Genomic DNA, 23,501 nt, shown 5'->3' with positions numbered 1-23,501 from the left:
TACCTTGATTTGTACCTGCCTTTTTCAGGGCACAGACCGTACAAGTCTGCCCAGCAGTATTTCCCGCCTCCCAACCACCAGTCCCGCCTCCCATCTCCGGCTCTGGCACAGACCGTATAAGTCTGCCCTCCACTATCCTCGCCTCCCAACTACCAACCTCTCCTCCCCCACCTGCTCCGCCACCCAATTTTGGCTAAGCTTCTGAGGATCCATTCCTACTGCACAGGATTCCTTTATGCACATCCCACGCATGTTTGAATTCCGTTAACGTTTTCATCTCCACCACCTCCCGTGGGAGGGCATTCCAAGCATCCACCACCCTCTCCGTGAAAAAATACTTCCTGACATCTTTTTTGAGTCTGCCCCCCTTCAATCTCATTTCATGTCCTCTTGTTCTACCGCCTTCCCATCTCCGGAAAAGATTTTTTGCGGATTAATACCTTTCAAGTATTTGAACGTCTGTATCTTATCACCCCTGTTCCTCCTTTCCTCCAGGGTATACATGTTCAAGTCAGCAAGTCTCTGCTCATACGTCTTGGAACGCAAATCCCATACCATTCTCGTAGCTTTTCTTTGCACCTCTTCCATTTTTTTAACACCCTTCGCGAGGTATGGCCTCCAAAGCTGAACACAATACTCCAGGTGGAGCCTCACCAACGACTTGTACAGGGGCATCAACACTTCCTTTCTTCTGCTGATCACACCTCTCTCTATACAGCCTAGCAACCTTCTCGCTACGGCCACCGCCTTGTCACACTGTTTCGTCGCCTTCAGATCCTCGGATACTATCACCCCAAGATCCCTCTCCCCCTCAGTACCTATCAGACTCTCCCCGCCTAACACATAAGGCTCTCGTGGGTTTCTACTCCCTAAATGCATCACTTTGCATTTCTTCGCATTGAATTTTAATTGCCAAACCTTAGACCATTCTTTTAGCTTCCTCAGATCCCTTTTCATGCTTTCCACTCCCTCCCGGGTGTCCACTCTGTTGCAAATCTTAGTATCATCCGCAAATAGGCAAACTTTACCTTCTAACCCTTCGGCAATGTCACTCACAAATATATTGAACAGAATCGGCCCCAGCACCGATCCCTGAGGCACTCCACTACTCACCTTTCCCTCCTCCGAGCGAACTCCATTTACCACCACCCTCTGTCGTCTGTCCATCAACCAGTTTCTAATCCAGTTCGTCACTTCGGGACCTATCTTCAGCCCATCTAGTTTATTTAAGAACCTCCTGTGGGGAACCGTGTCAAAAGCTTTGCTAAAATCTAAGTAGATTACGTCTATAGCACGTCGATGATTCAATTCTCCAGTTACCCAATCAAAGAATTCAATGAGATTCATTTGGCACGATTTCCCTCTGGTAAAACCATGTTGTCTCGGATCTTGCAACTTACCATAAGGCATTTGATACCACAAATATGAAAGTTGGACTCTACTAAAACTCAGTGCTGGTAGAACTTTAAGGATATCTTTTTTAGATGCAGACTGAATGGTTAGTGGGGATTGACACATATGAAACTGCAGTTCCTACAGGAGGCCATGGATTGGGATGGTCATGGTGGCTTCGGGGCCTCGAGGTCAAACATTTCAAAAGGGGTTCGGTTTCCGCTATATTTATTTAAACTCACCCCTATGCTGTCAATTGCAAAGCTCTCGGCAGTTTATAATTTAAAAAAAAAAAAAAAAAGACAATATCTGGTTCACATATGTAAATAATCATAAATTATTCTACATTAAAGATCTTTTTAAATAGTAAAACTTTTACTGGCTTCCTAAAAGTCTGCATACCTTCTTCTAGACAAATACAGGCAAAGCATTCCAAACACTTGGTTCAAGTACTAAATTGTGAGCAGGGAACTTCTTGAGGTATGCACTTAAACATTGGGTAAGAGATTTATTTATTTAAAAAGTTTTATATACACTACCTTATATTCTAGACAATTTACAAAACAGCCCAAAAGGATATTAGGCAAAAACAACAAAAACAAGAACATATATAAAGGAAACAAAATGACGACAATGTATGTTTTATTGGTTTTTCTTTTGAACTTGTTTAAATCATACTAAAAATAACCAATGCATCCTACCAAACAAACAAAAAAAAAGGTCAAAGGGACCAACAGTAGTTTGATGTGCTCACCTGGTTTGCACAGTGCTGGGGCTGCTGCTGGAGCACTTGCCCTTCCATATGTCCCTGCTGACTCAGCAGAGCTATCTCCCCACCCTGAACCACTATTAGGTGGTTTACCCCAAGCTGAAGTGCCATTATCAATTGCAGCAGAGGGGGAGGGGGGCTCTCCCCAAGAGGTTTCAGTCTTTGTGTGAACAGTAGGCATGTCTCCCCAGCCTGCAGAAAAAGGAATAAAATAAGTGAAGGGAGTAAAATTAGACTCTACAAGATTATGTTTTTCTTAAAGGATCTGCAGATAACACTAGTACCTTCATGAATTTTTCCTGTAACAAAAACATGCTAAACATTCAATACGACTTTTAAGCTACATAAATCAACCTGCTACATAATTTCTAGTAAATATTACCAAGTATCTCCAAAATAAGAACTTCTTTACTGTACTAACGCGAAAAACATCTACCTTTCTATCATGATCACTAGTTTGCTGATAATTACCCAATATATGAGCTAAAAGGAAGCATTTAGTTGTACAAGAGAATTTTGTTGAATGTGTACAAAAGCATGACTTTTGCTAGCAAAGCAAACAAATATTGTCCAAATTCTTTGAGGATCACACTTGTGCAAACTTTCATTAAACTGGTATTACCAAAAAGAACTCACTGGAGCTTCAGCTTTCCAAATAAGTCTTCTACTTTTAGATGCTTATAAATTGTACATTTTGGTGTCCACCCTCCCCTAAGGTTCTTAGAAGGTTAAAAAGAAAAAAAAAACCCCACACAAGGAGAAATTAGACCCTACCTGCTGATTTGCTTTCCTTTAGTCCCTCTGGACCGGCCCAAATTCTGACTCTAGAGAGCCGATAAGAGCCCTGGCCATGTGACCCTAGCCTCAGTATTTGACTAACAAAGCAGGAAAGAAAGGAAAGACCAATCTTCTGTGACATGTGGAATCAGAGCAGCCACAAAGCACTCACAAAATGTGCTTAAATCACGGCCACGCCGTGAACAATGCTCACCACCAACTCCAAACAAAGAGGTATGTCTCAAACATAACTTTAATTTATCAATTCATTTTTTTTTTAATAGAACAGTAAACTTCCAGAGCACCTTTGTCGCAAAGACTGAAAGAACTGGACTCAAACTATGTACAAGTTCTTACTCTTGACAGAAAACACGGGAGGGTCCTAGGCAGATCTGGAGGGACTAAAGGAAAGCAAATTAGCAGGTAAAGTCTAATTTCTCCTTCCTTAGCATCCCTCCGGACCGGCCCAGAATTGGACTGATGGGATGTAAAAAAGCAGTATACCCAAGGGAGGGACCCCAGCAAACCTGCTGTGAGTACTCAAGTTGCAAAGACCACCTCCTGATGACAATGTACATCCAACCTCTAGTGCCTAGAAAAAGAATGGAGAGAGGACCACATTACCGCCTTACAAATGTCTGCGGGTGGCACCAAGAACTGTTCCGCCCACGAAGCTGCTTGTCCACTTGTAGAGTAAGCTTTAACTCCCTCCGGGACTGCTCTACCGGCCAGAATCTAAGCAGAAGCTATGATCTCCTTAAGCCACCGAGATAAAGTAGGCTTAGAAGCGGCCAAACCCTTACACAACCCGGAAAGGATAACAAAGAGACGGTCCAAGCGTCAAAAATCCTCAGTGACCCTCAGATAGCGCTTAAGAACTCTCTTAACATCCAATGTATGCAACTTCCTCTGAGCCTCCATACCCGAGGAAGACCCCAGGATAGGAAGGAAGACAGATTGGGAAAGATGAAACCGAGAGACTACCTTAGGCAGGAAAGAAGAAACTGGACGCAGAAACACTCGCTCTTTGGATAACTGCAAAAACGGAGACCTGCAAGAAAAGCTTGCGGCTCTGAGACCCTTCTAGCTGAAGCAATGGCCACTAAACACTGTCTTAAGGGTCAAATCCTTAAGGGAACAAGAAGATAGCGGTTCAAAAGGAGGACCCGTCAGAGCGGAAAGCACAAGGTTTAGATCCCAAGATGGAAAGACCGCCCTGGCTGGAGGGCAAAGGAGACTAACTCCTTTCAAAAAACGGGAGACATCAGGAAGACTAGCCAACGACTTACCCCGAATTCTACCGCGGAAACAGGAAAGCGCCACAACCTGCACTTTAAGAGAAGAGAGAGACAATCCTTTATCAAAACCCTGTTGCAGGAAATCCAACATCTCTACCACTGAAGCTCTGAAGGGAGAAATACCACCCTCTGAACACCAAGTCTCAAAAATCCACCAGGTGCAAATATAATTCAGAGACATAGACCGACGGCGCGACCGAAGAATGGTAGAAATCACTGAAGCAGAATAACCTCTCCTAGTTAAGCGAGCTCATTCAAGAGCCAGGCCGTAAGACAAAATCGAGCTGAGTCTGGATGAGGAATCGGTCCTTGTAACAGAAGGTTCTTGTGAACAGGGAGCCGAAAAGGAGATATGGACCGAAGACGCTGGAGTCCGCGTACCACTGATGTCGAGGCCAATCTGGAGCCACTAGAACTACCGGACCTCCGTGCGCTTCGATCCTTTGTAAGAGACGACCCAAAAGCGGCCACGGAGGAAATACGTACAGGAGTCCAGCAGGCCACTGCTGTAAGACCGCGTCTATCCCTTCTGCTCGAGTCTCTTCGGCGACTGAAGAAGCGGAGAACCTTTGCGTTGTGACTGGAGGCAAAAAGGTCTAGCACTGGAATGCCCACCGAGCTACTATCAACTGAAACGCCCGAGGACTGAGAGACCATTCCCCTGGATCGAGGGTATGACGACTGAGAAAGTCCGCCTGAATGTTTTCAACCCCCGCCACATGAACAGAAGAAATGGCTGACAGGTGAAGCTCCGCCCATGAGACTCGTCATCTCCTGACGCAGAGAGCAGACTTTTCGTTCCCTCCTGGTGGTTGATATAGGCCACAGCCATGGCATTGTCCGAGAGAACTTTCAGCGCCTTGCCTGCCACCAGGGACCGAAACTCCTCCAGAGCTAGACGAATCGCCCTGGTCTCCAAGAAATCGATGGACTGGGATGCTTCCAGAGGGGACCAGAGAACCTGCGCAAACCTCCCAAGCAATGGGCCCCCTAGCCCCTGAGACTGGCGTCGGTCATTAACGTTATCCACTGGGGAGACTCCAACGGAATTCCTCTGGTAAGGTTCTCCGCCCGCAGCTACCAGAAGAAGCTGTTGCGTTCCACAGAACGCAAAGGCACCCTCATCTGAAGGGAGTCCATCTGAGAGGACCATCTGGACAGAAGAGAAAATTGGAGAAGTCTCATGTGTGCCCTGGCCCAGAAGACTACCTCTATAGTAGCTGCCATTGACCCCAGGACCTGGAGATAATCTCGAGTACAGAGGATGCGACTGTGAAGCAACCCTAGAATCTGAGATCGCAGTTTGATGACTCTGCCATGAGGAAGAAAAACATGACCCCGTGACGTGTTGAAGGCAACCCCCAAATACTCCAGGGCTTATGAAGGAACCAGACGGCTCTTGGCTGAATTCACCACCCAACCTAGAGACTGCAAGAAATTCACTACCCGGTCCATGACCTGCAAACTCTCCTGATAAGATTTTGCTCTGATAGGCCAGTCGTTCAAGTATGGGTGGACTAGGATCCCCTCTTTCCTGAGAGCCGCTGCCACCACTACCATGACTTTGGTGAACGTGTGCGGAACTGTAGCTAGAACAAACGGCAGAGCCAGAAACAAAGTGGTGACACAGAATCGCAAACCTCAGGAACCTTTGGTGAACAGTTCAGATAGGAATATGCAAATAAGCTTCTGTTAGATCTAAAGCCGTCAAAAACTCTCCGGTACGAATGGCCACTATCACCGACCAAAGGGTCTCCATCCGAAAACTTGTGACTGAGAGCCCGAGTGACCGCCTTGAGATCCAAAATAGGACGAAATGAGCCTTCCTTCTTGGGAACCACAAAGTAAATGGAATAACAACCCTGTCTGAATTCTGAAGGAGGACCCGGGCAAATGGCATGAAGATCCAAGAGCCCCTGTAGAGTGTCCCGTACTGCGGCCGCTTTGAGATGAGAGTGACAGGGAGACTCTAGAAAGGCGTCTGAAATAGGCTTGGCGAATTCTAAGGCATAGCTGTCTCGAAGAACTTCCAAGACCCACTGGTCAGAGGTAATCTGGGCCCACCTCTGAAAGAACTGTGACAGCCGAGCCACTACAGGAATCAGAAGACAGGCCCGCGCACCTTCATTGGGAAGAACGGGTGGGGGACCAAAATAGGGCGCCTGAATCTCGACCTCCTCTACGGAATCCTCGAAAGGACTGAGATCTGTTGAAAAATCTTGACCTCTGAGCCTGAGCTCCCCGGGCAGTGTGAAACCTATGGAAATCCCTAGCCCGACCAAACAAAGCACCCCGACTAGACTGGCGAGGCCTATCCTCCAGTAGGCAAGGAATCTTCGTATCCCTGAAAGAACGCACCAATTTATTTAACACCTCTAAAAAGAACAGAGAACCTGTGAAGGGAAACTTACTCAACTTGAATTCGGAAGCTGCATCCGCCGACAGACCTCGCAACCAAAAGGAGCATCGAGCCATGACCCCAGCGCCGAAGTCTTGGAACATTCTCTCAAGAGATCATACAAGGCATCCGCCAAGAAGGCAGATCCCGTCTCAATCTTGGCTACCTCCATATCTATGACAGACAGATCATCCGAGGACCTATCCAGAACCCTCTCCGCCCAGCGGAAGCAATCTCTGGCCAAGAGGGAACCACAAATAGCCACTTGCACTGCCAAAGAGGAAACCTCAAAACTATTCTTGAGAAGAGAATACAACTTCCTATCCTGGACATTCCAGAGGGCTGTTCCACCATCTACTAGAACTGTATTACGTTTGGTCACCGCTGAGACCACCGCTGAGACCACTGGGACCTTAAGAAGGGTCCTGACCACCTCCGGCACTGGGTACAGGCGGGTCATTGACCTGGCTGGACAAAAAGAGGAGTCGGGAATCTCCCACTGTGCCTTAATGATGTCCCAAATGTCTTGATGCATTGGAAAAGTTCTTCCTGAAGACCTGGTGCCTTTGACCAACAGGTCCACTTTGCGAACCTCAGGAGTCGGGCGTGGTTCTTCCTCAAAATGTAGAGTGGAGGAGACCAAGGATATGAGTTCCTGCAATTCTCCTTATGAAAGACCCAAGCCACAGATGAATCCTCTCCCAGAGATAAGGGATCTGCAGCAGGGTCTGCAGCACCTTGGCCCTCCCAAATCTCATCTGTTAAACCTTCCCCCTCTTCCAGGAAAGGGATATCCTGATCAGACAGTAAATCCCCTTGTGGATCCCAGCATCTAGGTCTTTTAGGAGGAGGAAAAAAGTTAGAGGAGGACTCACCTGCCCCTGCTGCTCCAAAACCCGACTTCTTCAATAAGAAAGCCTGGTATACATCTGGAGGACAAAACTCAGACTGCACCAGGGAAACTGCCTCCTTTGCTCCCTGCACTGCTGAAGACTGCACATCAGGAGAAAGATCATGCACTGCAGGAACTGCAGCTGGGGCAAGATGGTGGCCTTCCCCGTCAAATTGGAAGCAGGCTGTTCCCCAGATGAACGTGAGACCACTGAGGCAGGGGGGAGCGAACGAGACTACGCAGGTGGAGGCGCGGTCGAAGACGAGACCGGAGAAGGCACAGCTGTAAATTCGAGCACCGTACAGTATTTACAAGAGCCGAGGACGCCTACTCCTCGGCGCTGACAAACAGCGCAACGCTTCAATTTCTCCGCCATAGTGCGCTCCGTTTCCCCACAACAAAAAATGCTTCGTGCCTTTTTTTTTTTTTTAATAGTACAAGAAAAGCCGCTGAGAAAACGTGAGAAACATGTGGAGGAGCGAAGGTAGTACAAAGCCAAACTGCTCGTTCTGGCCTCGGGGCTCTTTATTTTATTTTAAAGAACAGCTGAGAGGGAACAGCACAGAAAAAGCAAAAGGAGCACAACGGAGCTGTCTGCTCATTAGTGCTGAGGGGAGACAAAAGCCTTCTCTTGTTGGATTTTTTTTTTTTAAAGATGAAATGGCTGCCTCTCCCAAAGGCAAGGACCCCTTTGACCAAAGGGGTAGCCCCTTCCCAGAACAGCAAAGGAAGATGGGGAGGAAGGGGAGAGGGACCCGGGACACCCAAGTTTACACCATGGAGGCTGGAGATGAAAAATCCTTTAACCTAGCCCCCACTTGATTCCCCAGGCACAGAAGGATTAAACTAAATTTTGTTTTTTTTTAAATGGAGACAGACAGACTAATGGGCTCACCTCCTACCTGCTGGAGACTGAGAAATTACTGAGGCTAGGGTCTCATGGCCAGGGCTCTTATTGGCTCTCTAGAGTCAGAATTTTCTCAGTCTCCACCTGCTGGAAGGCTTGCACAAACCATCAGTCCAATCCTGGACCGGTCCGGAGGGACGCTAAGGAATCTGTATTTATCAGTACTATTGGTGTACAGGTACTATATAGCTCGGTGCCTTTTCTGAATGAAATCAAATACATTTCTGTAACACAAATGTATGGGCTTAACAAAAAAAAATACATTCCCCTAACCACTAGCGCATACCTTTACACCTCCTAGCCTGTCTTCCCCTCTAAAGCCACACAAGTTGGGAAATCCATAGATGACTGTTGCTCTGTTTTGATTTGTTTTCTGAAGGCAACCAAGACAGATCTCTCTCTCTCTCTCCATATAGATATATAAACATCTATCTATATCTATTTATCTCTATCTGCAGCAGGACATGTTTATCCACTCCTACCCTGAGATAGTATTTAACCATCTCTCTGACCTCACGCATTGTGTTGACATTGTAAGTAGTATACCATGCCATACTTTAAATTGTTATTTGAATATTGTTACTGCTGTAATTGCCTATTGCTCATATTTGATCTATTCTTACTGTACACCACCTTGAGTGAATTCCTTCAAAAAGGCAGAAAAAAAATATGTATATAATTATCTACACAGATATATATCTACTGTTTTCTTAACCTCTCCTCCCCCACAAATCCTATGCAATGGATAGAACAAGGGTTTAAAAAAAACAAAAAACAACCCTCCTCTGTTCTTTACAGGCACAAAAATGTATTGATAAAACAGTTTTGTTCTGAATTCATAAAAACAATTGGAAGTTGTTCTATAAATTTTAAGTTCTCAAAAGCAAACAATATATTTTCATGTTAAGCAGATAAAATTTCTTCAATTTCTATTGGAACGGATAACAGAAAATGAGAGAAAAAAAATCCCAACCCCACTGAAGAAAAGATTCTAGGTAAAAATTCATTCCATTCTACATTTGAAAAGCAAAGTAAGCCAGATAAGAACAAAGAGCCAGTGAATTAGTACGCAGTTCTACCTTCCCTGTAATCCCCACGGCCCTTTCAGAAGAGAAAAAAAAATGGTCCAACTCTGTTACCATGGAAGTGACATTGCTAGGTCAAACTCCATGCTTCTTTTATTTACCAATGAACTTATTATCCTAATGTACCACTCAGTGTGGAAAAGCCTGGTGAATACAAGGTATCACTATAATGGACCTGGCTACCAGCCAGGATACTGAAAAGAGCCCATGCAGATTTATGAGATATTTGGGTATGAACTGTGTCTCCACAGATTTCTTACAGTGGAAAAAAAAAACGATAAGCAAGATTTCTCATTAAGGCATAGGCTATTACATGCCTCCAAACCATAGCAAATTTCTACAGTTTATCATTTAGAATTGCTGACTGTCAGCAATACTGATTTTCTCTTCACATTTACATACACAGGGTGGAAGGCATGTGGATTACCCATACATATTTCAAAATATATAAAATATGTTCACTATATATAGCAGTAAATTTGACTTGTCAATTTTACATTTGCTAATAAGGAACAGGATTATTAAAAAAAAAAACTGACTTACAAGATCCTGATTAGGAACCTCTTGTGGTTTTATAATGCTCAGGTTTAACAGCACACTGTGGGCTAGGGTAAGGTTTTTGTCAGGAGGAATCAGATGGTGCATTTCCCTGTATGACTGACAAATGATTCAAGAAGAAACTTGATCTCTTTTACTCTAGACTAGCATTTTTATTCTAAAGAAGTGCTCAAATTTAAAAACTAGAAACAGTATTTTTAGAGACCCAACCTAAGAAACATTGTGACACAGTAGAATACGGACTAGAACTCCATTGCAGAGTCTCCTCTATTCTTTCAATACTTTGCCTCAGAGCAACAGAGTCAGGGAGACGGAAAAATAACTGGGGCATCTAGTGAAGGATGACACCAGAAGTAACTTGAAAACTACCTTCTCCAAACCACATACTTTCCCTGTCTTCGAGAGAATGCTGGGGGCAGGGGAAGATAAGTCATGCAGCTGGTGAAGAAATGATGCCTTATAAGCTACATCCTCCCCTGACAGGTCTCAATTCACCCTCTTGCCAACATACATCCTATATCCCCAGCCACAAATCCCTACCCAAACTACTCCAAAACATACTGAACAAGCCCCCTACCAACCCCCTACTCACTGGTCCACATTATCCCTTCCCCCAACCAAATGCTGAGGGATTCACTACTCTGAAACCATCCAATCCTAACAGTGAACCTACTTAGTAGCCAAAGTGCAGACTACTTGGACCTTGACATATCTGGCATTTAATGGAATGTTTCTGCAATGTTCCTGACCAACTTGGTCAAAGACTGCTTAAGACAACATGAGGACTGGCTTCACTGGGAAGTGGGTGCCCTCCATGTCTTTCTAGAAACCAGGACAGAGCCTTCAAATAAAGACAGCACTGGGAGGCAGAGCTCACCTCCAAAAACGGGCCACTTTGAACCTCTAAACATGTATAAGCAAGAAAGGAGGAAAGACAGGATCTCAAAGTTCTAGAACAAGAGGTCATGATCTGCCTTACTTGAATAGTAACATAGTAACATAGTAGATGACGGCAGAAAAAGACCTGCATGGTCCATCCTGTCTGCCCTACAAGATAAACTCATATGTGCTACTTTTTGTGTATACCTTACCTTGATTTCTATCTGTCATTTTCAGGGCTCAGACCATAGAAGTCTGCCCAGCACTATCCCCGCCTCCCAACCACCATACCCGCCTCCCACTACCGGCTCTGCCACCCAATCTCGGCTAAGCTGCTGAGGATCCATTCCTTCTGCATAGGATTCCTTTATGCTTATCCCACGCATGTTTGAATTCCGTTACCATTTTCATTTCCACCATCTCCCGCGGGAGGGCATTCCAAGCATCCACTACTCTCTCCGTGAAAAAATACTTCCTGACATTTTTCTTCAGTCTGCCCCCTTCAATCTCATTTCATGTCCTCTCGTTCTACCTCCTTCGCATCTCCGGAAAAGGTTCGTTTGCAGATTAATACTTTTCAAATATTTGAACGTCTGTATCATATCACCCCTGTTTCTCCTTTCTTCCAGAGTATACATGTTCAGGTCATCAAGTCTCTCCTCATACGTCTTGTAATGCAAATCCCTTACCATTCTCGTAGCTTTTCTTTGCACCACTTCAATTCTTTTTACGTCCTTCGCAAGGTACGGCCTCCAAAACTGAACACAATACTCTACGTGGGGCCTCACCAACGACTTATACAGGGGCATCAACACCCCCTTTCTTCTGCTGGTCACACCTCTCTCTATACAGCCTAACAACCTTCTAGCTACGGCCACCGCCTTGTCACACTGTTTCGTCGCCTTCAGATCCTTAGATACTATCACCTCTAGATCCCTCTCCCCGTCCGTTCCTATCAGACTCTCCCAGCCTAACACATACGTCTCCCGAGGATTTCTATTCCCTAAGTGCATCACTTTGCATTTCTTTGCATTGAATTTTAATTGCCAAACCTTAGACCATTCTTCTAGCTTCCTCAGATCCTTTTTCATGTTTTCCACTCCCTCTGGGTGTCCACTCTGTTACAGATCTTAGTATCATCCGCAAACAGGCAAACTTTCTTTCAGGTTACTAGAACGAATAGCAAAGCAAGTAATACAGAAAATCCTAAACAGGGTCTGGAAAATTATGCAGGATATTAGGCAGCCACATATTTGGGCAACAACCTTACTGGTGGCTATTTAGAATTACTGCAAAACTTGCGGACAGATAGAAAAAGGGAGTGGGGGTTGGGAGTGGATTAAGCAAGAGAAATTGTCGCTCATCTTTCCAATATGGTACAATACAAATTATTTTAAATACATTTCTAGTCTGATAATGCAATGTCCTTGGCAAATAAAAAAAACAACCAAACAAGACAAAATAAACATACAAAAGTCAACCCTTTAGAAAGGGAAAGGGGAAAGGGAATTAGGACTTGATATACCGCCTTTCTGAGGTTTTTGCAACTACATTCAAAGCGGTTTACTTATATTCAGGTACTTAATTTTGTACCAAGGGCAATGGAGGGTTAAGTGACTTGCCCAGAGTCACAAGGAGCTGCAGTGGGAATCGAACTCAGTTCCCCAGGATAAAAGTCCACTGCACTAACCACTAGGCTACTCCTCCACTCCATATAATTAGCCATATATACTAAATATATATTTGTTTAAATAAGTGGGTTTTTTTTTTACACTTTTCCTAAAATCAAACATATCCTTCCAATTTCTAAAATCGGTTGGCAAAAAGTTCCATAATTTAAGTCTAAAAAGGCCCGACTATGAGGGATTGTATTACAGCTGCTTTTAATGATGGAACCTCTAGTAAAGCCTGACAGACTGTAGGACCTCATAGGCTGATATACAATCAAAGGTAATTCAAGGGGCAATGCTAGTTTGAGACTTAAAATCATCCACAATCTGCTCCATTATTATTCTGGCAACTAATTAACTGATATCAAAGATGGCAAATAACATGTTCTGACATCTTAGTGTCCGTTAAGAGATAAAACGGACCACATTCAGCACACTTTGAAGAGCTGTCACAAACAGTGTGATAATAAATGTGCCAGTACTTTTATGTAGGAATTTCCTTAAGGGGTAGGGTGATCATCTAGGGACTGCCCCCTAAACTACCCACACAGTCTATGAAAAAGAGAACTGCAGATATTACACTGGTCGCCAGAACATAGACACATCTCTTATTGGAAAATGAGAATACATCGGACTGCTACAAAATCCCTTTACAGGAACACGTGCTCACAGGGACAGTCTCTGCAGATACAGAAAAAAAAAAATGACCATATTGGAAACAAAATGCAGACAAAAATTGAACTGTAAAATGCAAGAAGCAAGACTGCATGTAGTGCAGCACACAAAAAAGGTGAAATTAGGCCTTACCTGCTAATGTTCTTTCCTCTAGATCCTCCAGACCGTTCAAGATGCTTGGGTTATGCACTCCTACCAGCAGAGGGAGACTGAGAACACTAAAACTTCTTATACAAGTAGCCTGTGCAGACCTTCTACTAACCTGTAAAACAGTAACAAAGCAGAGGACCAAAACACCTCCACCTAAACAAAACCACTGAATCCACACTCAGATCTCCTCCCCTTAAGACGGGGGAATTCAACTGCAGATGGGCACAAACGGTACCACAAACTGCCCTTAGTAAAACTCCAGGACCCAAATCACAGGAGCTACTAGAAATATCAGCAACTGAAGTCTAAAGAAATTATCATACTGAACTGTCCGATACATTGGGTGGGCTCTTGAACTGTCTAGAGGATCTAGAGGAAAGAAATTTAGCATGTAAGGCCTAATTTCACCTTCCTCAGCAATCCTCCAGACTGTTCAAGACGCTTGGGACATACCAAAGCAGTAAACACATCTAAGGGTGGGACCTGCAAAGCCCAGAGGACAGGACTGCAGCTCCAAAACTGGCATCCTCCCTTGCCTGTACATCCACTCTGTAATGTTTGACAAAAGAATGCAGGGAGGACCACACCGCCGCTCTACAAATGTCCACCGTGGAACAAAACTACTCTCTGCACAAAAAGCCGCCACCCCCCCTAGTGGAATGTGCCTTGAGCCCCAGCGGCACCCTACGGCCATGCAATATGTAAGCCGAAGAGATGGCATCCTTCAACCACCGAGCTATAGATGCCTTAGAAGCAGCCGCTCCCTTCTTGGGGCCCCCATGAAGGACAAATAACCTGTCCGAAGACCTGAATTCCTCCGACCTGCGCAAGTAAACCTTCAACACTCTGCGCACATCCAATGTCGCAAAACAACGCTGAGAAGCATCCCCCGTCCGGTCCCCCAAGACCAGCAACTAAATCACCTGATTGACATGAAAGGAGGATACCATCTTAGGCAAAAACGAAGGCACTGGATGCAGCAAAACCTTTTCCTTAGAAAACCACAGAAACGGAGGCCTACATGAAAGAGCCTGAAGTTCCGAAATCCAGCGAGCCGACGATATGGCTACCAAAAAGGCCACCTTCATAGTAAGGTCTTTTATCGAACAAGACTCCAAGGGCTCAAAAGGAGAACCCGCCAAAGAGTCAAGAACGATATTAAGATCCCACTGTGGAACTACCGGCCGCTGAGGAGGACGAAGCAACTTCACCCCCTTCAAAAAAACGGACCACATCCAGGGAAGACGCAACCAACCCGCCCTGCACCTTAACCCGAAAACACGCCAAAGCAGCCAGCTGCACCTTCCAAGATGACAATGAAAGGCCCTTCTCAAAACCATCCTGCAAGAAATCTAAAATGCACCACACAGAAGCTGTAAAAGGGACACACGCCCGGTCCCCACACCAATCTTCAAATATGCGCCACACACGCATATAGGCCAAAGATGTCAAACGTTTGCGAGACTGCAGCATCGTCTGAATCACCTAAGGGGAAAACCCTTTCCTTCTCAAGGGCCGCACCGTAAGAGAGAACCGATCCAGATCCGGCATGACAATTGGACCCTGACACAACAGCACCGAGCCCCCCCCCCCCCCCCCCCAGAGGCTCGCCTTCTAACAAGCGCATCAGATCCCCGAACCACGGCAGACACGGCCAATTCGGAGCCACCAAACACCGGACCCACATGACCTTCTACACTCTGTAAGACTCGACCTATCAAGGGCCACGGGGCAAACACATACAGCAATACCCGCTGAGGCCACGGAAGGACCAACACATTGATCCCTTCCGCTCGCTGATCCCGATGCCGACTGAAATACCGAGGAACCTGAGCATTCTGTGCTGATGCCATGAGATCCACTACTGGTATTCCCCACTTTAGAACTATCTGGTCGAACACCGACCGGTGCAGAGACCATTCTCCGGGGTCCAACATGTCTGCTTAGAAAATCCGCATTCACGTTGTCCACCCCGGCCACGTACGCCGCCAAAATCTGCACTAGATGCCTTTCCGCCCAACTCATGAGCAGAGCTGTCTCGATTGCCAACCGCGGACTCTTTGTACCGACCTGCCAGTTGACATATGCTACCCGCTGTCACGTTGTCGCACATGACTCTTACCGCCTTTCCGACCACACTTGAGCGAAACGCCAACAGAGCTAGCCGAATTACCCTCGTCTCCAACCGGTTGATAGACCACTGAGCTTCCTCCGTCGACCACCGCCCCTGCGCGGACCAACCGAGACACTGAGCTCCCCAGCCCAGCAGACTGGCATCCATTACCAGAATCACCCACTGAGGAGGTTCCAACGGCGTGCCCTTTTTCAGATGAGCCGAGCACAGCCACCACTGGAGACTGCGCCGAGGAGCCCCCCTCAATGGCAACCGCAACTCCAAACTGTGTACCTGAGGAGACCACCTGGACAACAGAGCCGCCTGAAGCTGACGCATATGCGCCCTGGCCCATGGTACTACCTCTATTGTCGCTGCCATGAGGCCCAGAACCCGAAGGTTCATTCGAACCATCGGACTCTAAACGGACAATAACAGCCGGACCTGCTGCTGAAGAGAGGCGATCCGAGAATCCGGCAGAAAAAGACCCACTGCCATGTCGAACCGCACTCCCAAGTACTCCAGACTATGCGATGGGATCAACTGACTTTTGACTATATTCACTATCCATCCGAGCGATTCCAGAAACGCGACCACCTGAGCCGTTGCCGCCACACTGTGAGCCCGAGACTTCGCCCGGATCAACCAGTCGTCCAGATACGGATGCACCAGAATTCCCTGCCTACGCAAAGCCACTGCTACCACCACCATTATCTTGGAGAAGGTGTGTGGAGCCATTGCCAGACCAAAAGGCAGAGCACAGAACTGAAAGTGCCTCCCTAAAACAGCAAAACGAAGGAAACACTGATGGGCCTCTCGAATCGGCACGTGCAGATATGCTTCCGTGAGATCCAGTGGCGTGAGAAATTCTCCCTGACAAATAGCCACTATGACCGAGCGCAGAGTCTCCATGTGGAAGGATGGCACCTTGAGCGCCCCATTGACCCTCTTGAGATCTAAAATGGGTCGAAACTGGTCCTCCTTCGGCACCACAAAGTAAATGGAATAACAACCCATTCCCAACTCGGGCTGAGGAACGGGTACCACAGTTCCCAACTGGATTAAGCGACCCAGAGTCTCTTGAATAGCCTTTAACTTGACTCGAGAGTGACAAGGACAGGAAAGAAACAGATCCGGCTGCGGTTGCTCGAACTCGAGCGCATAACCGTCGCGAACGACCTCCAGCACCCACTGATCTGAAGTAATTTAGGTCCACCCCTGATAAAACAGACGAAGTCGCGCCCCGACCTTCACCAGAGGCTGGACCCGCACACCTTCATAAGGAGGATTTACCATCATTTCCGGCACCTCCGGAGGAGTCCCGGACCTCCTCGACGACCCCCTTGAAAGGGCTGCGTCCGCTGGAAAAACCAGCTTTTAGAAGGAGACACAAATCTGCCCGGCCTGTACCACCTCGCATCCTTAAACCGACCTCTAGTCGAACCACCTCGACTAGCCGCCTTAGGTCGTAACTCCGGCAACCATGAGACCTTGGTATCCCCGAGACCACTCATCAGTTTATCCCTCTCCAAACAACATAGAACCTTTGAAAGGTAGAGAACAAAACTTTGCTTTAGAGGTCACATCTGCCACCCAGCCCCTAAGCCAAACAGCCCTGCGAGCCGTCACCGCCAGAGCCATATTCTTAGCCAAAGCAAATCATAAAGGGTGTCTGCCAAAAACGAAGACCCCCATCTCCAATTTGGCCAGGTCCTGAACCAAACCAGTCCTATCTAAAGCAGGCCCATCCAAGAGCTTCTCCGCCCAACGGAAACAAGCTCTGGCTACCAAGCCCCCCACACACAGAGGCTTGCAAGTCCAAAGCCGACAAATCAAGGCTGCGCTTCAGAAAAGGACTCTAGCTTCCTATCCTGAGGATCCCGTAAGGCTGTACCGCCATCCACCGGAATGGTCGTAGCCTTAGTAACCGCCGTAACCACCGCATCCACAGTAGGTGGTTTCAGCACGGCCAAATCTTCCGGAGGCAAGGGATACAGCCGCGCCATAGCCCTAGACACCTTACAAGCAGCCTCCGGCACAGACCATTCCTGAAAAACCATGTCTCTAATGTCTGAATTCATGGGAAAGGAACGGGAGGCTCTCCGAATCCCCTTATACGGTCTGTGCCAGAGCCAGTGGTGGGAGGCGGGACTGGAGGTTGGGAGGCAGGGATAGTGCTGGGCAGACATACGGTCTTGTGCCAGAGCCGGTGGTGGGAGGCGGGGAAAGTGCTGGGCAGACTTATACGGTCTGTGCCAGAGCCGGTGGTTGGGAGGCGGGGATAGTGCTGGGCAGACTTCTACGGTCTGTGCCCTGAAGAGCATAGGTACAAATCAAAGTAGGGAATACACAAAAAGTAGCACACATGAGTTGTCTTGTTGGGCAGACTGGATGGACCGTGCAGGTCTTTTTCTGCCGTCATCTACTATGTTACTATGTTAACCAAGGGATCTATCTGGGGTCCCTCCGCCGAGGGAGTGGCCGCCGGAGCAAACTTCAAAGTAGAGATCATCTGATCAATGAGCTCTAACATCTCCTCCTTATGAAAAATGTGAACCCTTAGGCTACAGCTGAACACGGCAAATATGGGGGTAGTACCAGTCAGACCTCATGCACAATAAAATGTGAAGCCAAAACAAATCCTGCTGAAAAGAAATGTAAAGCCGAAATAAAATGCAAGACTGAATCCCCAACATTAAGTTCAAAGGAATCTGCTCAGCCTGAGAAAAAAAGCTGTGACTCTAGCGAGTCAATAAGAGCTCTTGCCAGCTACAGATAGATCCAGTAATAAAGTACCAAAGCAGAAGTAAAGCTAGAGAAGAAAAAACAAAGTGTGCATCCCAAAAAACCTGAGCAGCCACCAGCACATTACCAACAAAGGGTGAGTGCCTTTAAACATATCATAGTCCTCCAAAACAGGACATCTCAGGGAAACAGAAAAAACATTTGTTAGTTATTTATTTAATTTTTGGACTAGAAAAAAAACAAACTAGCAACACAGCTGCAAACAAAGAAAACTCAAAACACAGATATCTGAAGGCAGGGATCTGGGCTGGTCCGGAGGGACTAAAGGAAAGCAAATTAGCAGGTAAGGCCTAATTTACCCTTCCTTAGTATCCCTCTGGACCGGCCCAGAATGTGATTGATGGGAAGTAACAAAGCAGTGCAATTATGGGAGGGACCCTAGCAGCCCCGCCGACAAAACATGCGTTCCAAAAGCAACCTAATGACAACTGAGGACGTCATAAACGGTAGTGCTTAGAAAAAGAGTGCAAAGATGCTGCCCTACAAATGTCTCCTGGAGTTACCAAACAACGTTCTGCCCAAGAGGCTGCCTGACCTCTTGTAGAGTGAGCCTTAACATGCTCTGGAACATGTTTCCCAGAAAGAAGATAAGCTGAGGCAATCATTTATTATTATTATTTATTGTATTTGTACCCCACATTTTCCCACCTTTTTGCAGGCTCAATGTGGCTTACAGAGTATGGAAATGAGAAAGTCATTACATGATTTAAGAAAACAGTCGATCATAAGCTGAGGTGAAAGAGGAATTTATGTAGAAAGCTGATAGGTAAGGTCGTGTGAGAGGTAAATAGTGGGCTTAGAGGCCATGAATCCCCTGCGCGCACCTCCAATCAGAACAAACGATCAGATCGCCGGAAGTGATCAGTAGCACTGCGTACGCCTTGTAGCGCTATAGAAATGCTAAATAGTAGTAGTAGTAGACTTAATATAGCGCTTCAACACCTGTTTAACATCCAAACACTTCAAAAGTCGCTGCTCCTCTGAGCCGGAAAAATAACCTAACACAGGCAAGACCAGCAGCTGAGAAACATGAAACCGAGTTACTACCTTGGGGAGAAAAGAAGGGACTGGTCGCAACACTACCCGATCTGAACAAAACTCCAAGAACGGCGATCTACACAACAACGCCTGCAACTCTGAAACCTGTCTAGCCGAAGCAACGGCCACCAAAAATACTGCCTTCAGAGTCAAATCCTTCAATGTACAGGACGACAAAGGCTCGAAAGGGGGCTTAGTAAGAACCGTAAGCACCAAATTGAGATCCCAACGAGGAAAAGAACATTGCAAGGGAGGATGAAGGAGATTAACTCCCCTCAAAAAATGCACCACATCCAGATGAATAGCTAGAGACTTCCCTTGGATACGGCCACGAAAAAAATCAAGGCCGCAATCTGCACCTTAAGAGAAGCCAAAGCAAGACCTTTGTCAAAACCTCACTGCAAAAAATCCAAAATTTGCAGAACCGAAGCAGTAAAAGGAGATAGACGAAACTCCTTACACCAGTCCTCAAATATCCTCCAAGTGCGACTAATTCAAAGAGGTAGAACGGCAACAAGAGCGAAGCATAGTTGCAGTGACCTGAGCCGAATAAACTTTCTTAATCAGTTTAGCCCTTTCAAGAGTCAAGCCGTAAGACAATCGATCTGGATCGGGATGAATGACCAGACCCTGCGACAAGAGATCTTGCGTGACCAGAAGCCTGAAAGGGAGATCCACCAGAAGACGTCGAAGCTCTGCGTACCACGGCCTTCGAGGCCAATTCGGCGCCACCAAAATCAGACGTCCCCTGTGTGTCTCAACCTTCTGAAGAAGACGCCCTATCAGAGGCAATGGAGGAAAGGCATACATTAGACCGGCTGGCCAGGACTGAAGAAGAGCATCCACGCCCTTGCAATGACTGAAGAACAGAGGAAGGTTTGCATTGCTGGCGGAGGCAAACAGATCCATCCTGGGAGACCCCCAAATGATCGACCAGGAGCCGAAACGCCACTTCGCTTAATGACCACTCTCCGGGATCAAGTATGTGACGACTGAGAAAATCTGCTTGAACATTTAGTACCCCTGCTACATGCGCCGCTGATAAGAGCCGCCAGATGGATCTCCACCCATTGTAGCAGCAGCGACACCTCTCGCTCCAATGGTAGGCTCCTCGTCCCTCCTTGTCAATTGATATATGCTACCGCTGTGGCATTGTCTGACATCATTCGTACTGCCTGGCCTCTCAGAAGATGAAGAAACCTTTGGAGTGCCAGACGAATCGCTCTGGTTTCCAACAGATTGATGGAGCATAATGTCTCCTGATGAGACCAGAGACCCTGAGCAAACTGCCCTTGACACTGAGCTCCCCAACCTTGGAGACTGGCATCTGTCGTCAGCACAGTCCATCTGGGCTGATTTAGAGGCATGCCTTTAGTCACATTGGTCTCTCGAAGCCACCATCGCAGACTGGTGTTAACCTGGAGTGGAAGTGGCAGTTGTTGATGAAGAGAATCCATCTGGGACGACCATCTCGACAGTAGAGACCACTGGAGAGATCTCATGTGAGCTCTGGCCCACAGAACCACCTCGATTGATGCCGCCATGGACCCCAGAACTTGCAGATAATCCCTTGCGGATAGCGACTGAAACTGCAAAAAATGACGAATCTGAGTCTGCAACTTGAGAACACGGGCCGGCGGAAGAAACACCCGACCTTGCTTTGTGTCGAACAGGACTCCCAGATACTCCAACGACTGAGAAGGCCAAAGATGGCTCTTCTGCACATTGATTACCCAACCTAGGGACTGTAAAAATTCTACTACCCGCGCTGTCACCCAAACACTCTCGTTGTACGACTTTGCCCGGATCAACCAATCATCTAAGTGAGGATGGACTAAAATGCCTTCCATTCTAAGAGCCGCAGCCACCACTACCATAACCTTGGTGAACGTGCAAGGAGCAGTTGCGAGACCGAAGGGAAGAGCCCGAAACCGAAATTTGTGACCCAGCACTGCAAAACGAAGAAACCTCTGATGAGCAGGACGAATAGGAATGTGGAAATAGGCTTCTGTAAAATCGAGAGAAGTGAGGAACTCCCCAGACCTCACCGCAAGAATGACAGACCGCAAAGTCTCCATACGAAACGAAGGCACTTTGAGCGCTTGATTGACTGCTTTGAGGTCCAAAATTGGCCGGAAGGAGCCCTCCTTCTTGGGTACTAGAAAGTAAATAGAGTAACGGCCTTGACGCTGCTCCACCAAGGGAATGTAACAAATGGCTCAAAGATCCAGAAGCCTGTTGAGGGTATCCCTGACAGCTTTGGCCTTGCTGCGAGAATGGCACGGATATTCTAGGAAAGCATCCGACAAAGGGAGAGCAAACTCTAAAGCGTATCCTTCTCGAATAACCGCTAAAACCCACCGGTCCGAAGTAATCTGGGCCCACACCTCTCTTGAAATTGTGCCAAGCACCCACTTGTACAAGAGGCTGGACCCGTAAACCTTCATTGTTGAGAGCGGGAAGAGGAGGAAAGGGAAGTTGCTGCTTCTCGACCTCCTCTATGACCTCCACGAAAGGACTGAGTCCTTTGAAAAAATCTGGAGTGTTGTCTTTGAAAAACTCTACCTGGCCGAAAATGACGGCCTCTATCACAACCTGAGAAAGTACCACGACCAGAACCTCGTGGATGATCCTCCGGTAACCTAAGAACTTTAGCCTCACCTAGACTACGCACTAATTTATCTAATTCTTCTCCAAACAGAAAAGAACCTTTAAAGGGAAATTTTCTAAGCTTGGGAGGCTGCATCAGCTGACCAACCATGCAGCCAGAGCGTACGCCGGGCCGCCACAGAAAGAGCCATAGACTTAGAAGAAGCCCAAAGCAAACCTATTTCCAGCTTAGCCACCTCATTATCAATATTCGAAAGATCATCTGAAGAATGGTCCAAAACTCTCTCAGACCAGCGGAAACAAGCTCTCACTACCAAGGACCCACAAATTGCCGCCTGCACTGGCAGGGCAGAAACTTCAAAGGAATTCTTTAACAAGGATTCAATACGTCGGTCCTGGGGATCTCGCAGGGCGGTACTACCATCTACCAGGACAGTGTTTCTTTTATTAATAGCAGAAACTACCACATCCACTACTGGGGAGCGCAAAAGGTCCTTTTCTGAATCTGGAAGCGGATAAAGCCTAATCATAGACCTAGCAAGACAAAAAGCGGAGTAAGGAAACTCCCACTGAGCTTGAATAATATCCCTAATATCTTGATGCACAGGAAAAGACTTACCTGCTCTGCGAATACACTTGACCAACAAATCCACCTTTCTGGGCTCGGATACCTGAAGATCCTGATCATCAAAATGCAATGTAGAAGAAACCTGAGAGATAAGTTCCTGAAGATCATCCTTATGAAAAATTCTTACCACCGAGGAATCCTCACCCACTGGAAGAGAATCCTCTCCATCTGCTGCCTGTTCCAGCTCCTCCTCAACCTGCTCCTCAGGAAACCATGCCTCCTCCTTTAAGGAAGGCATTTCCTGACCAGGAAAAAAAGAAAAATCCTGCTCCATCTCCTCAGGGTAACTAGCCCGTTTCTTAGCCATAGAAGCCCCTATCAGACACCTTTTCTCTGGCAAGTGTACAGGAGCAGCCTTATGCAGCAGAAACAAACTCAGGGGGAAAAACCTCCTTCACCCGAAGAAAAATCGGGCGGCTAAACAACAGCAGTAAGCCCAGTAGACAAAAGGGCCTGAGGAACAGTCTGCAACGAGGGATTCAAAATGGCGGCATTTCCCACCGAAACTGGCTCCGGGAGGGAAAGGGACGCGACCGCCGCTGAAACAACCGAAGCGGACCCCCCCCCCCCCCCCCCCCCCCCCCCCGCTGCCAGCACCGACGAACTGCTCGATCCTGCACCCTGCTCCTCAGCAGCGGTGCAAAACTTGCAAACCCCGCTGCTGACAGACGGAGCAGTGGCGGAGCTTTTCCAACATGGCCGAACAACACAACAACTGATTTTAAAAGCAAAAGTAAAAGCGCAAAGAATGAAAGAGCTGCACTGCTCAAAGATACAGGTTTTACAACAACAGACGACCTGGTAGTCACGTTGGGTTTTTTTTTTTGTTTTTTTTTTTTAAAGGCTGCCCTCTCCCT

General features: G+C 46.9%; 1 protein-coding gene across 1 annotated transcript in view; it reads right to left on the bottom strand.

The window, feature by feature from the left end:
• Positions 1-23,501, bottom strand: part of TNRC6C (trinucleotide repeat containing adaptor 6C) — a 253,617-nt gene that overhangs the window by 182,697 nt on the left and 47,419 nt on the right. Inside the window, 1 exon segment of the mRNA XM_030208143.1 lies at positions 2,147-2,353. Within this exon segment, the coding sequence (XP_030064003.1) occupies positions 2,147-2,353 (207 nt within the window).

The sequence above is a fragment of the Microcaecilia unicolor genome, chromosome 6 (genome assembly GCF_901765095.1).
Source record: "Microcaecilia unicolor chromosome 6, aMicUni1.1, whole genome shotgun sequence".
Taxonomy (NCBI): domain Eukaryota; kingdom Metazoa; phylum Chordata; class Amphibia; order Gymnophiona; family Siphonopidae; genus Microcaecilia; species Microcaecilia unicolor.
Note: the sequence above shows the minus strand (reverse complement) of the source record. Positions and strands in the feature narration are given on the sequence as shown.